General features: G+C 34.1%; 2 protein-coding genes across 2 annotated transcripts; both read right to left on the reverse strand.

Moving 5' to 3' along the window:
- Positions 1-27: 27 nt before the first annotated feature.
- LOC139153948 (olfactory receptor 6B1-like) lies at positions 28-13,258 on the reverse strand. The gene is given in 6 exon segments (XM_070728373.1): positions 28-34; positions 121-314; positions 7,977-8,632; positions 8,635-8,983; positions 12,521-12,646; positions 13,160-13,258. Coding segments are annotated over 6 exon segments (1,431 nt in total).
- Positions 13,259-14,191: 933 nt separating this feature from the next.
- Positions 14,192-16,042, reverse strand: LOC139153949 (olfactory receptor 5P81-like). The gene is made up of 2 exons (XM_070728374.1): positions 15,523-16,042; positions 14,192-14,625 (listed from the first exon to the last, which is right to left on the reverse strand). Exons 1-2 carry the CDS (start codon positions 16,040-16,042, stop codon positions 14,192-14,194), a joined length of 954 nt encoding a protein of 317 aa, XP_070584475.1.
- Positions 16,043-17,841: the final 1,799 nt, after the last annotated feature.

Raw genomic sequence — 17,841 nt, forward strand, 5'->3', positions numbered from 1 at the left:
ACAAAGCACCCATTGATTGAAATAGACTTAATCCCTGTAATAAAATGGGAAAGCATTCTCGGCAAGATATTTGAACTGCAACAAATTTCTAAGCATGAGAGATTCCCAAGAAAAAAATACATGGGTGTATGAAGGTGATGATCTATGACAATAAGTAGAATAATGAGGATGTTTCCAGCCATAGTAATAGCATAAATGAGAAGGAACAATGTGAATAGAGGAGTATGAAGAAGCTTATATTCTCCAAATCCCAACAAAATGAATTCAGTTACATGTGACTGATTTTCCACTTCTGAATGTTCAAATAACTGCACCTGTAAAAAAAAAAAATACTTGTAAATCATGGTTATTGTTGTGTCCTATCTCAAATTGACTTATAGAAAAAAATCTTATTTCAATGCAATTTTGCTTTTTTGTTTTATGAAATAATATATCAATTTTTGTGTGTATGTACATATATGTATGTATGTATGTGTATATATACATGTACATATGTATACATACATGTACATATTTTTGATGATAAGTGAAGCTACTATAAGGGACCCTGCTATATATCTAATTCAGTCTCTAGATACAGCTGAGAATCTGAATATTTTTAATATTTTTTAAAAATGTGATGCCTTTCTTTCACAGAAAAAGGTATCCTTTTGCTTAGAATGTATTTTGTGTACTGTAATATATATTGAGCTAATATGTTTTTTGTTTATGAAAGTTATGAAGCAAAACTGAAAAAGCATTGCAATATATTTTTCTTTTTTTCTTTTTAAAAATAATGGATAGATAAAAGGATAACGCTAAAATTAGAGATAGGCAGACACACAGTCAAAATAATGACATTCCCAGAAGTTATTTTCTTCCCAATTTTATAGTGATGGTTATGAACTACAATAAATATAATACAACATATGTGAACATTTCAGCAAAATTGCAAATTAATAAAATCTAGGTTTCTCTATCATGTTCATCTAGGTTAGTCAAGGAACAAAGACTTTCACTGATACAATATGCTAACATTAATTTTACCTTATCATTCTTTTCCAATACAGAATACTTTGTATCATTCAATAATTCTGTGCATAGTATCTTAGATTAGTCTTAAAGCTGTTCAGCTTTTCCCCTGAATGCAATTACTTTGCTAAAAAACTAAGTTCCACAATACTGTCAAATTATTTATAAAGTGTGTATTACTATTATTCTTCTCAACCTTTTTAGTACCTATTACTTCCCGCTTATGACTATAGCCATTGCTTCTATCTTTACAATTTATATTGTTTTATTTTGTCCTAATACGATTTGATTGCTTATTAGAAACCTATAAATGTATTTTAGTTTTTCTTTTTGTGCACTAAGAGCATATGCACCAAAGACAAATTCCTTGTGTATCCAATCACACTGGCCAATAGAGAATTCTGTTCTGTTCTGTTGTGTTCTGCTCTGTTCCGTTCCGTTCCATTCCATTCCATTCCATTCCATTCCATTCTATTCTGTGTACTGTTCCTTCTTTTTTGTTTTCACTAGTTGCTTTTGCCTTGGCACCACACTCTGGCTTTACGAAGAAATGAAAGATTCTATAAGAAGACTTCAAAGTCCTATTGGCACTTCTGACATTTGCAAAATGAGTGCCTCTTTTACTTTTTGGCAAGTGCCAGTGGGTTTAATGGTGTGTGTATGTGTGTGTGTGTATGTGATCTTGATTAGTACCTGTCAGTATTTTCAAAATCTTGAAGGGTGTTGAAAAGAGTTTCTGAAGCAGAGAGAAACAGTGTGGTTGCTGCTTCTATAAATAAGATATTGTATTGTGGAAACTCATAGAATGGGTGGATTCAGCAAACAGCCCATATGTGTAATCTAAAGCTAGCCTATGCTTTTTTTCTTAACAACAACAACAACAACAACACAAACAACAACAAAAGGAGGTCAGGTTTAATTTTGGAGCTAAATGGAGGAAGAAATGGAAACTTTTGAGACAATTTTCCATGTTTACAGTGCAGCCTCATGTATTTTTCTCCCTTATTCATCTCAGTGGATAGAGGATTGATTTTATGAAAGAATTAATTCTTGGGAGGACATGGTTTAAAAGATTATTTGACTCAATATTCTCAGTGTCATAAATGAAAATAGTTTAAACATTCAGCAAAATTATCTGATTTATGTCTTTGATTTAACCCTGCTAGTCTCCTCGCATTTACTATACACTTGCAACCCTCCAGGTCCTTTTAGACCTGGAGTATAAAAAGGTTGGTTCTAGTTACTGGAATGGTCTTTTTGAACACTTTTTTCACTAGTATACTAATTTGAACATTTCTGAACACAATGAAATGAAAATTGAAGTGAAAAAATAATGCTTATTTGTTTATTTGCTCATAAAACCCCGCCACCCATTTTTGTGAAATTGTGTTCATTTTTATCTAGATTAGTCAGCCAAATCAGAATTTTTTGACCATCTTTGACATTGGCATAATAATTTGAACATTTCTGAACACAGTGAAATGAAAAATGAAATGGAAAAATAAATGATTTTCACAAAGATTGTACATTTAGGTTCCTCAGGGTCATATGTGACCCGGAGTAAAAAATGGTTGGTTCTAGCTACTGGAATGATTTTTTAAAAATACCCTTTTCACTAGTATACTAATTTGAACATTTCTGAACACAAACAAATGAAAAATGAAATAAAAAAATGGATTTTGCAGGCTAATCTATCTATAAAATGAAATAATTGCACACAGCCAGGGGGGTCGGGCTTTTCTGAGCAAAATAAGCATTCATTTTTTCATTTCAATTTTCATTTCATTGTGTTCTGAAATGTTCAAATTAGTATACTAGCAAAAAAAGTATTCAAAAAACCCATTCCAGTAGCTAGAACCAACGTGTATATTCTGCGAACAGAACATAATTTTTTTCATTTCATTATGTTCAGAAATGTTCAAATTAGTATGCCAATGGCAAAGATGATAAAAAAATTCTGATTTGGCAAGCTATTCTATCTAAAATTGAAAAAAGTGCAGACAGCTGTGGGGGGGGGAGGCCCTTTACTGAGCAAAATAAACAAATAAGCATCATTCTTTTCATTTCAATTTTCATTTCATTATGTTCAGAAATGTTCAGATTAGTTTCCCAATGCCAAAGAGGGTCAAAAGATTTTGCAGCCTAATCAAGATGAAAATGAACAAAGTTTCACAAAAATGGTGGTGGCGGAGATTTATGAGCAAAATAAACAAATAAGCATTTTTTTTCATTTCAATTTTCATATCATTGTGTTCAGAAATGTTCAAATTAGTATACTAGTGAAAAAAGTATTCAAAAAGACCATTCCAGTAGCTAGAACCAACCTTTTTATACTCCAGGTCTAAAAGGACCCAGCAAAAACTATACACCCCCCCCCCCATCACACTTAGAAGGAACTCCTCATATGAGACAAAGTCATGGAATTTCAAGTTTCAGATATGCAAGGAAAAGTTTTTACCACATCTCAAACTTTATTTCAGGTCCTTTTAGACCTGAGGGGAACAGCAGGGTTTTTAAAAGAAGTTTATGCTCCTGGGACATAGATTGGAAACTTAAAAGTAATGGAATCTTTCAGTCAGTGTGTGAGAACTAAAAGAAATTGAAACTCACATGTCTTTACAAGCAAAACAAAACACAGTACATATGAACTGCTGCCCTTGAAATCCATCATCTATACATGCAAATAATTCTAGGCCACAGTCCAGACAATGATAATGTGTGATGAGCAGTAAATAATAACAATAAAAATAGTTACATACCTTTGATGGAATAATCATCATTTCAGAGTAAAGTTAGGAATGTAAAGCAAATTCTTCAGAAGATTCTTGCTATGTATATTTTTCATAGTGTTTTTCCTCCTCAAAGTGTTTAAACTCTCCTAGTGATGTTAACATTTTAGACAATATCCAGCAATGCACAACCACAAATCATATCTGACACTGAAATAAAATAATTTGAGAAATTAATGTTTGGTATTTGTTTTAACATTTTATTAGCATATTTCTTTACAATTTCATATTCTTCAACAAAACCAGAGTAAATACATTTTACCTATGTTTATATAATCAAGGAAATATTTCTGGTCACATCTGTAATTACATCAAATTACATCTCTATTAATGTTTCTTCATATAACTAATGGCATCAACAAGCATTCTTAGATCATTTTCTTATTTATGTATCAACTCTGGAGAAAACACAGAATCTTTCCTCCTTTGGCTTATATATTCAAAATACACTGATACAACAATAATAAGAACAATAATTCTCATAAGACATAGTGAACACAGGGATTAATTAGAGAGAGAAGAAAATATTATAAGAATCACTGACAGATTAATTCTACAAATCTATAGACAGAAAAATATTGCTTACTGGGCCCACAGAAATTGGGAAACAGGCAATTTCTGCCCTCCAAAGGGCCTCTGGGGGGGGGGGAAGCTGTTTTTGCCCTCCCCAGGCATTGAAATATGGGTGTGGGCACTTGTGCATGCGTGATAGTGTGCGCACACCCTCTTTCAGAGGAAAAAAAGGTTCACCATCTAGGACTTACAAATGGATTAAGTCTGCCACTGGAACAATCAGTTTTGCTTTATTTGCCTTTAATTCACCCTTTAAAAAGCTATCTTAAAAAATTCATGTACAGTGATGAAACATTTCACAAAACTAGGTTGACTGAGTTATGTGAATTTATGAATTTATTATTTATTTATGAATTATTGAATTTTCTGTATGCAAGATTTATTTATTTATTTGTTTGTTTGTTCGTTCGTTTATTTATTTATTCAATTTTTATGCCGCCCTTCTCCTTAGACTCAGGGTGGCTTACAACATGTTAGCAATAGCGCTTCTTAACAGAGACAGCCTATTGCGCCCACAATCCGGGTCTTCATTTTACCCACCTCAGAAGGATGGAAAGCTGAGTCAACCTTGAGCCAGTGATGAGATTTGAACCGCTGACTTACAGATCTGCAGTCAGCTTCAGTGGCCTGCAATACAGCACTCTACCTGCTGCGCCAACCTGGATCTTTTCTTGTATTAGTGCACACATTAATTCACTTATTTAAAAGATGAATAAATTGCTTAACTTCAACAATGTGACTTTGAGCAGCATAAAGCAATAAACAACAAATCCCAACCTACATATGCACATGTGCATACACACATACACACACACACATATATATAAACACAAAAAACATGTACAGTGTTGTGAGTGCTCCTTGTCCGCCTCAGGTCATGTCAGATTCGAAGAATGATGAGGAAGGCCCCTCTGGATACCGTGGGCCAGGGGGGTTGCCAGCTGATGCAAAGAATGAGAGTGAGGGAGAAAGTGACCTGAGTGAACCTGAGGAACTACAGGGGGCACATATAACAATGTGAGAGGGGTCCCAGTCAGAGGATGAAGAAGACATTAGAATGGATAGTCAGGGGATAGATCCTCACTATAGACGATTTCTGAGAAGGCGAGAAGAGTTGCATAGTAAAAGGTGTTAGCTTACAACCTTAGACTCTTTGGGGTGTGATATCACTTTCGGGTAGTATAAAAGCAAAGGATTTTGGGTAATTGGTTGTGATGTTTCAACGCAATTCAATGGAGGTTTTAGAGTGGGAGTGTGCTTGAAAAAGTTTTCCAAAAAACTGTTTCTGCCTCAGAAAAAGATCTCAGGGAGCTGACTCATTCTTGAATGATAAATGGACTTTGTTATCTAAGGAATGCCATTTAAGGACTCCAATGAATGGGAAATATCCATGCCAGGATATACATTGTATATGAAGGATAGAGTAAAGAGAAGGTGAGGTGGATTAGCCATTTATATTAAGGAAAGTCTAAAAACAACACTAATCCAAAATACATGTAAAGAGCTGGAGACTCTGCATGAAAACTAAAAAAGGGTTCTCTCATTAGAATTGGGGTGATCTATAAGCCTCCAGGGCAATCTGAGGATTATGACTACCCAAATGGCAGTAAATGAATATATTGTGGTTATGGGTGATTTCAACATGCCTGATGTTGACAGGAATATCCCTAGTGCTCTTACATGCAAAAGAAATAATATAGCAGCAGCCCTTACAAGATCAGCCCTGGCATAGCTGGTTAAGACACCGATTAGAGGGGAGAATATTCTAGATTTAGTTTTTACAAATGGGAATTGGGTTTCAGAGGTTAAGGTGGGAGAAAATTTAGGTTGCAGTGACCACCTATGCTTGCGGTTTGATGTAAAACCTGATTGTGAGGAATCCTATACTAGAACCAAAGTATCAGAGATAGAAAAGTACCCCCTCAGCATGAACAAACAAGATGACACGTCCCGCCTACCAGAGATTTGGAAACCAGCCTTAAACAAAAAAACATATCATAATCATCACCATGTTAATCCTTCAACTAAATGTGATTCCACCACCCAATCTATTTGCTACATTCAAACCAAATCTCCACCCCCAACACTATATATAAGGAACAAATGGCAGTTGCAAACATTCTATATTTACAGCAGCACGAAGCTTATAACTTCAGCCTGATGATGGTGAATGTGATTTCACCGAAACGTCGCATAGACACTCAAAATATTACACGGGGCAAAACCCGAACTCAGAACAATCTACATACATATACCCGTGAAAATCTACGAAAACAAATATATATATAATATATATATTAACTCCTTGTAACATTTTATTTTTATTTTTTCAAATATAACAGAAAAGAAAAGACATAAACAAAATATATACATACAACATTTGGGAAACGAAAGCTTCCCCACTTCTTTTTTGAGTGTTTGATCAGAGAACTTTCCGTTTTCACTTAGTATTAATTCTTTTAATTATTTCTCCATTGTTCTTTCATTTAGCTAATCGTAGAACTTCCCCCATATTTTATAATAATCTGAGTCTTCTTTTCTCTCTAATTTTTTGGACATTCTGTCCATTTCCGCACAGTCCAGTATTTTTTTAATTACTATATTTTCTTCCGGTGTTTTGACTATTTTCCATTTCTGGGCATATGCTATCCTAGCAGCTGTTAATATGTGTATAGTTAAATATCTTATCTCTTTTTTATTATTTATTATTATTATTTATTAGATTTGTATGCCGCCCCTCTCTGTAGACTCGGGGCGGCTTACAGCAATGATAAAAACAATATATAATGACAAATCTAATAGTTAGAATCTAAAATAACAATACCTTTTAAAAATCTAAAAAACAAGAAACCCCAATATATAAAAACATACATACCGTCATACCATACACAAAAAACTACATAGGCAGGGGGAGATGTTTTAGTTCCGCCATGCTTGACGACAGAGGTGGGTTTTAAGGAGTTTACGAAAGGCATTTTTTAATTAAAAATACCCAATAAATATAATTCTGGTTTTTTTTCAAATTCTTCCTTTGTTATTTCTTTTAGCCAATCTGTTATTTTATTCCAATAATTTTTTGCTTGTACACATGTCCACCATTGATGATAAAATGTGCCTCTTTCTTTTTTACACTTCCAGCATAATGGGGAAGTTTTGGGGAACATTTTTGAGAGTCTTTCCGGTGGTAGATGCCACCTATAAAACATTTTTAGGTGGTTTTCCTTGAATGCTGTCGATTTTGTAATCTGCCAATTATTAGTCCATAATTTTTCCCATTTTTCTACTTCAATTGTGTAACCAAAATTCATTCCCCAGCTTATCATATTTTCTTTTACAATTTCCATTTCTGTTTCATAGCGGGATTCAACATATTTTTTATGGACACCACAAGTAAATATCTGCCTATTCTGGCATGAGAATTTCTGAGTAAGGGAGCTTATTCGTATTTACTTTCTATGTTTAAAAACAAAATTCAGAAAACAAATGTTTAGTAGCAGTATCAACATTATTATTATCATGTTGTTATTTACATGGAGTTCAATAAGCAAATATTTGATTTTAATAAGTATCAAGAAATATTTAATTATTTCTTGAGACATTTACCAATTGCCTGGTGATATTTGTTTGCAGAAGTATATTGATATAACTACTTATCTGATTTCCAACCCATCCTATGACTACAGACCTCTGAAGAGAATCCTTTACCTCTTTATTTCTTAGGCTGTATATGAGAGGGTTGATCAAAGGTGTTAGGATTGTGTAAAAGGCAGATGTGAGTTTGTTCCAGTCGCTCAAGGAATTTGAATATGGTAAGGTATATGCAACAGTGATAGATCCATAATAAATAGTTACCACAATGAGATGAGAAGAACAGGTAGAAAAGGCCTTTTGCTTTCCAATAGTAGATGGGATTTTAAGGACAGTAGATATTATAAATGTGTATGACAATAATGTTAATGTAAAGGGGGGAAATGTGAACACAGATACAAAAGTTAAAATTAGGATTCTTAAAAGAAGAGTATTGCTGCAAGACAACTGCATAATTGGGTAGGTGTCACAAAAGAAATGGTCAATTTCATTTGGACCACAGAAGACTAACCCTGACATTAATATAATTGTTATAGTACTGGCAATGAATCCAATTACCCAAGATCCAGCTGCCAGGTAGAGACACAACTTACTATTCATTATACACACATAATGAAGTGGTTTGCAAATAGCCACATATCGATCATAGGACATTGCTGAAAGGAGATAAATTCCACAGCTGCTAGGTATGCAAAGAAATAATGTTGCACAAAGCAGCCATTGATTGATATTGATCTGTCTCCATTGAAGAAACTAGCCAACATTCTGGGTAAAATAGCAGAGCTATAGAAAGACTCTAAACAGGATAAATTCCCAAGGAAGAAATACATAGGAGTATGAAGATGTCGATCAGTTGCCACCAGTAGAACAATAAGGACATTTCCAGCAATTGTCATGATGTAGATTATAAGGAATACCAGCAGCAAAATAATCCTTATGTTCTGAAGATGCTTAAATCCTAGCAGAATGAATTCTTTGATAACAGTTTGATTTTGCAGTCCTAGAGCTTGAGCAACCTGAATCTGTGAAAAATAGCAGAATAGCAATCTTTAGTTGTTACAAATGCTACATAGCGTGTCTCTTATTTCCATTACTGATTAACAGAAAACATAATTTCAATCTGTAAACAAAAAAATAGAGCCATTGTCATCCGTAGTGGCAGAAAGCATTAGAATTATAAATAAAATCCTTGCATACTTTTAAACCATTATTTTAGAAGACAACTTCTGAAAACTTTGAAAATCTGTGGAAATTATTTTTTACCCTTTGGAAATTTCAACATATTGTATAAAAAGATAGTAGGCTGACAAAATCACATTTCTATTTAATAAGCTTATTTAGATGTTACCATAATCTTTTCCTTTTTCACACGACTTATTTAATAGCCAGTTGCTGCTAATAAATTCCTAGATGCAACTAAGTTTTCTGAGAAATGATCAAAACATTTAGTATATTTTCAACAAAAGGTAGTGGATATAAGCAACTAGAAAAAAAGCTATGGGTAAAATAACTACCAACTCTTTATTTTATATTAATATTGAGTTGTAATGTATGTTTCAAGACTCTATTTTAGTATAGTTTTCAACAACAGAAGTGCTTTCTTGGGAATTCAACATGCCTGTAGAAAGGGAAATTACAAAATCCAATGGGAATTTACTGTTCATGGGTGAGGTTGTTATTCCATAATGAGTACAGCAAAAATATGCTTTTCTTTCCTTAATTTTTTGAAATGAGAACAATATATTATAGATTAATCTATTAATACCACTAAAACTTAAAAGAGGTTAAAGAAAAATAAAAATTAGAATTCCTAAAATAATACTATAAAAATATCTATAAAAATAGAATAAAAGTAAATTATCAGCAGTTTGCCCATGCATAAAACACTTAATTATCTGTCTGCAAATTTCAATTGCTGCTAGTAAAAATCTAGCAACATTATACATTTATTTATTTATTTATTTATTTATTTATTTATTTATTTATTTATTTATTTATTTATTTATTTTGCTTTGTCAAGTATGTATTGGTGGCATGCAAAGATATAATAATATTTATATACAAGATACTAGTAAAAGAGAAACATTAGGACAGGGGACATAACAAACAATTCCTTATCTAAGGACCCGACAATACTAAAGTCCCAGATTTTAGAAAAGCGGACTTCAACAAACTTAGAGAAAACCTGAGAGCAGTCCTTGGATAGAAGCCCTAAAAGGCAAAACCACACAAGGAGCTTTGGAGACTTCAAAAACCATGATTATTGAAGCCCAGTACAACACCATCCCAATGAAAAATAAATACACGAAATCCAAAAAAGACTTCACGGACAAACTGAATGAAAAAATACAAAAAATGGAAAGAAAGGCACAAAACCAAAACTGAATACCAACAGACAGCCAGAATCTGCAAACAAAAAATCAGGAAGAGCAAAGGTACAGTATGAATTAAGCCTAGCAACAAAAGTCAAAGACAATAAAAAAGTTTCTTCCAACACATAAACAGTAAAAAAAACTAAAGAAACTGTTGGTCTACTAAAAGGAGAAGATGGCAAAGAAATAACAGACAATACAGACAAAGCAGAACTACTCAACACGTTCTTTGCATCTGTCTTCACTCAAAAAGAAGCTGCAAACCAACAAACCAATAACACAGCTGCAGGATATAGAATTGGGACTCAACTCCACATTAGCAAAAAGACAGTAAGAGACTACCTGTCAGAACTCAACATGTACAAGATAGGACAAGAAAGACTATACCCCAGAGTCCTGAAGGAACTAGCAGAGGTCATCCTCGAACCACTTTATCACATCTTTGGAAGATCATGGCTCACAGGAGAACTACCAGATGATTGGAAACAAGCTGACATGGTCTCTATAAAAAAGGCAAAAAAACAGACCCAAGAAACTACAGACCGACCAGCCTTACCTCAATACTTGGGAAAATACTGGAAAAAATAACCAATAAACAGATCTGCCACCACCTAGTGACAAATAACATAATAACCAACAGCCAACATGGGTTTGTCAGGAACAAATCATGATGAACCAACATCTCATTCGTTAATACTGTGACCAAATCAATTGACTGGAGCAATGCAGTGGACTTAGTATATCTAGATTTCAGCAAAGCTTTCAACAAGGTTGACCAAAATCTATTACTCTGCAAACTAGAGAAAAGTGGGATAGACAGCAACACTACCAGATGGATTGGCAATTGGCTGATCAAACTCACCCAGTGAGTAGTTCTAAATGGGTTCATGTCCACATGGAAAGAAGTAAGTAGCCGGGTACCATAAGGATCAGTCCTAGGCCCAGTACTTTTCAACATATTTATTAATGATTTAGATGAGGGAGTAGAAGGGGAACTAATCAAATTTGCAGATGACACCAAGCTGGCAGAAGTGGCCAGGAAGAGGACAGACTAGTTTGATGGGCCCAAATGAAGTTCAATGCAAAGAAAAGTAGGATCCTACACTTAGGTAAGAAAAACCCAAAACACACATACAAACTGGGTGAAAACAATCTCAACAGCAGTGAATGTGAGAGAGATCTTGGAGTCTTAGTGGACAACAAACTAAACATGAGGCAACAATGTGCAGCGGCAGCTTAAAAAAGCCAACACAATCTTAAAGTGCATAGAGAGGAATACACTCCAAGACAAGGGAGGTGGTAATACCACTCTATAATGGCCTAGTTAGACCACGTCTGCATTCAGTTTTGGTCACTACAAAAGAGACATTGATACTGTAGAAAAAGTGCAGAAGAGAGCAAACAGAATGATAAAGGGACTAGAAACTGAAACATATGAGGAAAGGTTTCAGAAGTTGCGCATGGATAGTCTAGCAAAGAGGAGGTCCAGGGTGGACATGATAGCAGTCTACAAATACTTGGGAGGCTGCCACAGGCAGGACGGGAACCCATTATTTTCCAAAGCACCAGAGAGCCAGACAAGGAGCAATGATTGGACCTTCAACCTGGAAATAAGGAGGAACTTTCTGACTGTGAGAGCGATCAACCAGTGGAACGGCTTGCCCGCAGAGGTAGTGAATGCTCCAACACTAGTGACCTTCAAGAAAAGACTGGACTGCTATTAGACTAGTGTGATGTAGGATCTCCTGCACCAGCAGGGGGTTGGACTAGATGACCTGCAAGGTCCCTCCCAACTCTAATAAATAGATAGATAGATAGATAGATAGATAGATAGATAGATAGATAGATAGATAGATAGATAGATAGATAGATAGATAGGGAAGGAAGGAATTGAGGAATAAAGTAAGTAAGTAAGTAAATCAAGACCACAAATGGCTCTGAAGATGACTGCTGAATAGTGATGGCCGAACCCAATGAAGTTCGGGTTTGGCGGATTCGGGTGAACTTTTCAAGAAATTTGGGTGACGTCACAGAACAACGAACCTGAACCGAATCCGAACTTTAAAAAATAGAGCCGTGGAAGGCAGCGCAGCCCTGTGCTTGCCCACACAAATTAAATTTGCAGGAGGGTAAACGGGGACACAGAGTAGCAGGAGGAGGCAACAGCAGCCACCCGCCAGATTTTACCCAGCAATCCGATATGCCGCAGGCATCACCGTTTTCACAGTAATCCTGTGTGATGGAAGGCCATACGCTCTGTGGCGCCATTGGTCTCTGGCCGCTGTGACCAGTAGTAACAGCTTGAGGCTTCAGCTTACACAGAAAAAGTAAAGGCAGAGAAAGAAGGTGGTCCTTCGGTTGACCCAAAATTACATTTAGAGGGAGCGCTAGTGGCTTTGTCTTGCATAGGAAAAGGAAAGGCAGAGAAAGAAGGTGGTCCCGTGGTTGCCCACAAATTAAAATGAGAGTCAGCGCTAGTGGCTTTGTTTTGCGTAGGAAAAGGAAAGGCAGAGAAAGGAGGTGTTCCTGCAGTTGACCCAAAATTACATTTAGAGAGAGTGCTAGTGGCTTTGTCTTGCGTAGGAAAAGGAAAGGCAGAGAAAGAAGGTGGTCCTGCGGTTGCCCACAAATTAAATTAAGAGTCAGCACTAGTGGCTTTGTCTTGCATAGGAAAAGGACATGGTGGGCAGTAGTACCCGGAGACTCAGTGCTCAGGGTTTGCAGCCTTCCCCCTCTGCTTCTGCTGGCTGCCTGGGGCTGTGGGACTACCACAGCCTCTTCCTCCTCTGACCTCTGTTGGCCTTCAGTTCACGTCGGAACTAGCACCTCGTCATCTTCTTCCACCGACTCCTGCCTGCTAGCCTCCTTCTCAGACTCTACATTGCAGTAAGCTGCAGGATGGGGGAATCTGGGTTTCATCGTCATCGATCGTGGCTCTATGTAAGGAACTGACAGCAAGTTATTGGTTAGTAAAAGTGCTAGGATTTATTTAAATATATATTTTACTTTCACTAGATATGACTCACCAAATCTGTTATCTTCAAATCAAATTCCTTTTGTAAATCTGATTTAACCTATCATTACTTGCCTTTGAATATTTTTGTAACTATTATCATTTTACCAATTTTTTTAAAATAAGTTTTCAACTTGGAAGTTACCAAATGGTCTTTTTTCAAATGCCAGCCACATTTCCATATCTGTAAATTGATATATTGTTGCTTTTTTGTAATTTAGTGATGAAGAATTAAAAAAAAATCTTTATAGACAGAACACAAGGAACATTAATGTAATATTCCTCAGAGTCAGAAAATAAATATAAAAAAGGGAGTATATTTTTGGATATTTTGGGTATTTATCCAATATTTTTTTTTTAAAGAAAGTTCCATATCTTTTGCAAATAGTATTATAAGTGTAAAAATATTTGGGCATTGTTTTTCAAGGGGTGGGAAATTAATATTGTTGAAATATATTTATCTGAATTCAACTAAGGGAACAATATGTGTATATGTGTTTTTAAGGCACCTTTTAATGTCTTGTTTGTCTCTGTAATTATTTTTAGGTTTGTATTTATTTTTTTAATAAAATAAAAATTGCTTTAGAAAAGACAAAAGCATTCATTATGATCTATAACAGATATCAATATAGTATAATAAAGTTTTTGGAACTATATTGGCAATGGGGCACATTGAAAGATATGTGTGGTGGTTTTGCTGGTGTTGTGATATGAACAGGTTCTCAGATACATACTACATGCACTTTGGTAAATCTTCCATTAAGAATTTCAGAAGATAAAACATACACTTTTTCACTTTTTATAATAATCATTTAATACATTTTCAGGATTCTGAAAATTCAAGTTTATTGAAAGTACACATAGAGAATATACAGTATATTTCCAGTTATCTTCTCTCGGCCTTGTGCTTTTCCAGGCTTCTGTCTGTGAAATAGATCTTTCATTTCCTTTTCTGTGATCACTAGGGGTTGTAAACCCAATGGGATGGGTTCAGTTGTAGAAGACTTGGCTGTTGTTGGTGTGTCTGGGATGGTGGTTGTGCAGATACGTGGTTGTGGTTTCTTTTCAAACCTGCAGTAGAACACATTCAGGTCATCTGCCAGTTGCTGATCTCCTTTAGCTTGGGAAGGTGATTTGCTGTAACCGGTGATGTTTTTGAGAGTCTTCCACATGTTTGCTGGTTCATTTGTTGAGAATTGATTCTTTAGCTTTTCAGAGTACAGTAGTTCCTTTTTGCTGCTCTGATCTCCTTTGTTAATATATTTTTGGCCTGATTGTACTGTTAATTAAATATTTTTATATCAGAAAGAGAAAAACTCTAAACATGCAGATATTTTTAAATGACTCTTTTAACACCAACAAATGTTTTTACATTTAATGTGAAGATTTCTTTGTTTGTCAACAAGTGCAAGAAAATAGGACACATTAAAAAATGACACAAATAAATGGATATAAAGAAACAAAACATAGCCATAAACACATAAATAGGACCCCTTAAGAAACACATAAGGTCCTCAGTAGACAGTTTAGTACTGTTTAGTCCTTCATGAATAAATTGATGCACATCTTTGTTTCTGAATTGTGAAGTTCTATTTTTCCAAAGAACAGAAAGAAGCTAAAATCCATAATTAAGAATTGTGTTACAAAAATATACTCCTCATTTTTTCTCTCTGTGTACATTGATGCACAAAACAGGTAATCATCTAACATTTAAAAATAAACTATATTAGGAAAAAGAGTCACAAAGATGCACATAAATTTGACTTTTTTTCAGAATTCAAAAACAAGATATCATGAAAAACTGGAAAAAAAATCAAATTTGCCCATGTTTCCTTCCTAACTTTACTTATGAATGGAGATAAAGCAAAATAAAGGGAAATGTTCAAAAATAAATGATAACCAATTTCTAAAACAGGATGGCTCTAGCCCTATGCTCTTACTAGTGATGTGTAAAAATAGATGGGCTAACTTTTCACAACATTGATAGCCTTCTATATGATTATTTTAGCTATCAAAATTAATATCAATAACCAAAAAAGGGCTGGTTATCATACTGAAGACAGACAATTCTTAAAGAAGAATTAGACCTACTTAGCTTTGTTGAAAGTGGAAAAAAATTGACAAATAACTGACGTATGTTTCCTCAGTGCTTTCTTTACTTCAGTGTTTCTCAGACTGTAGACAAGTGGGTTTACCATGGGTGTCAAAACAGCATAGAAGACAGAAAACACTTTATTAAGGTTCCTCAGTGTATCAGTATTGGGTAAGATATAAACAATTGTTATGGTGCCATAAAAAAGGGTAACCACAATAAGGTGAGAGGAACATGTAGAAAAAGCTTTTTGTCTACCACTGCTGGAAGTAATTTTCAGGATAGCAGAGATAATGCAACCATATGAAATTATAGTCAACAAAAATGGAGGTATAGTGAACAAAAAGGAAATGAGATAAATTAGAATTTTCAGAAGATGGGTATCACTGCAAGACAATTCTATGAGTGGGAAGACATCACAAAAGAAATGATTAATTTCATTTGGCCCACAAAAATCTAAGTTAGACACTAATGCAATTGTTATAGAAATAGCCAAAAATCCACTAAGAAAAGAGCTGCCAACTAATTGCACACAGAATTTGGCACTCATTTGATTTGCATAATGTAAAGGATAACAGATAGCTAAATACCGATCGTATGACATTACAGATAAGAGATAGCATTCCACTGCTCCTAATGAGGCAAAGAAATAGTGTTGAACAAAACACAGTTGGAATGTGATGGATCTGTCCCCGCTTTGAAGACTGATCAAAGTTTTGGGAAGAACAGTAGAACTATAGCATGTCTCTACGCAGGAAAAATTTCCAAGAAAGAAATACATTGGTGTATGAAGCTGTTTATCTTTTATAACAAGAGCAATTATTAGAATATTTACAGCCAAAGTTATCATATAAATTAAAAGAAAGAAGAAGAAAAAAAGAAATTGTAATTCTTGGGGATTCCTGAATCCTGTAAGGATGAATTTGGTAACATTTGTTGACATTTCTATACCAATTTTCTTTAGCAGTTGCATCTGTAGATAAAACATATTTGGATATACAGTAGTGTGATATTAATGTGAAAAAAACATATTTAGAAATATTGTAGCATCATTTTTTACTGACCTAATCATTAATAAATATATTAGATACAGATTAACATAAGCATGTAAATGATTATAAAGATAAATAATGGCATTGAAACTAGATTTCTTTTTATTGGAATTAATGGATAAACAGAGGAAGGAATTGTGAAACTGCCAGAGTTCATAGAAATGACAAAAATGACATGTTTCATCAGGGAAAAAATGACAAAAAACCTTTCCTAAAACATTGAAACTTTTATACAGTTATTCTGCTGAATGAAAAAAATATTTTGAAGGTTAAGAAAGGTGTGTATTAAATGAGGGATGAAGGGACTTCCATCTAAGAGGAAACTATTGAAATAGTTCATTTACTTATATGTTTAACTTTAATTTCTTATCCTTCCTTCTTCCTTCCTTCCTTCCTTCCTTCCTTCCTTCCTTCCTTCCTTCCTTCCTTCCTGTAGTTTCTTTTGTACTCTATTAAAGAATTTGTAATAAATATAAATATTTTTTAAAATATAAATTCATAGCAAACACAGTAGATTAATTTATAATTGTATGATGCTTCCCAGTTTTTGTCTCCATTCCATTATAAAACAGTACTCACTAATCAGTGCAGGAATTAAAGCTTATTTGACTTGTTAAATAATTTCTATATGTTATCAATTATATTATAAAAATTCAAAGCATTTATCAGGTTACAATATTTGTTTGAATTCACATTGATTTTTACCTTGGCTCCTTTCTATATTTTCATCCAACAAATATTAACAATTTATTTTATTTCAATTTTAAAAACCTGACATGATTTTTTAAAATTGGTAGAGTGATTATCTTACCTTGTTCATTAATTCTATTCTAAAATTTTAATTTTGGGAAAAAAATCCAGACTAATTTTTTGGTAGACGTACTACATCAGGTAGTACGTCTTGCAACATTTCAGTAGTTCATGTAGGATAGAACTTATTCATTTCTACAAAGACACTTTGAAATATATATACAAATGGGTAAATGCATTCACTGAAATAGTGCAGTCCTTTATATGAGGCTCTTTTATGGTCAGTTTTCTGACAGACAATTTTAATTAACAGGTACTATATCACAGGGGATGAAATGTAGGGGATAAAACTATGAAATCCCTTTTGACCTAAGCAAAGTCTAATTAGTAAAAGAAGAGAAATGAAAAGTTAATGAAGAAATATAGATAGAATAAATATAAAACAAATATAATATAAAACAAAGAATAATATAAAACAAAATATTATTATGGTCTAGGGCAGGGTTCCCCAGGAATAATCCACTATTGTCATTTTTGTTATGTTATTATTATTCATTGTGATATTAGTTAGGTAAAAAATACAGAAGGATCTTGAAAAACC

Source organism: Erythrolamprus reginae, chromosome Z (assembly GCF_031021105.1).
Source record: "Erythrolamprus reginae isolate rEryReg1 chromosome Z, rEryReg1.hap1, whole genome shotgun sequence".
In the NCBI taxonomy this organism is placed as follows: domain Eukaryota; kingdom Metazoa; phylum Chordata; class Lepidosauria; order Squamata; family Dipsadidae; genus Erythrolamprus; species Erythrolamprus reginae.

What these genes read in the sequence shown, in the direction of transcription:
- LOC139153949 (XM_070728374.1), bottom strand. Translation starts at nt 16,042, where the DNA reads ATGTCATACGATCGGTATTTAGCTATCTGTTATCCTTTACATTATGCA. An exon ending in GGTAAACCCACTTGTCTACA is followed by an intron (nt 14,626 to 15,522) that starts GTCTGAGAAACA and finishes TTTAATTAACAG; the next exon opens with TACAATCAGGCCAAAAATAT.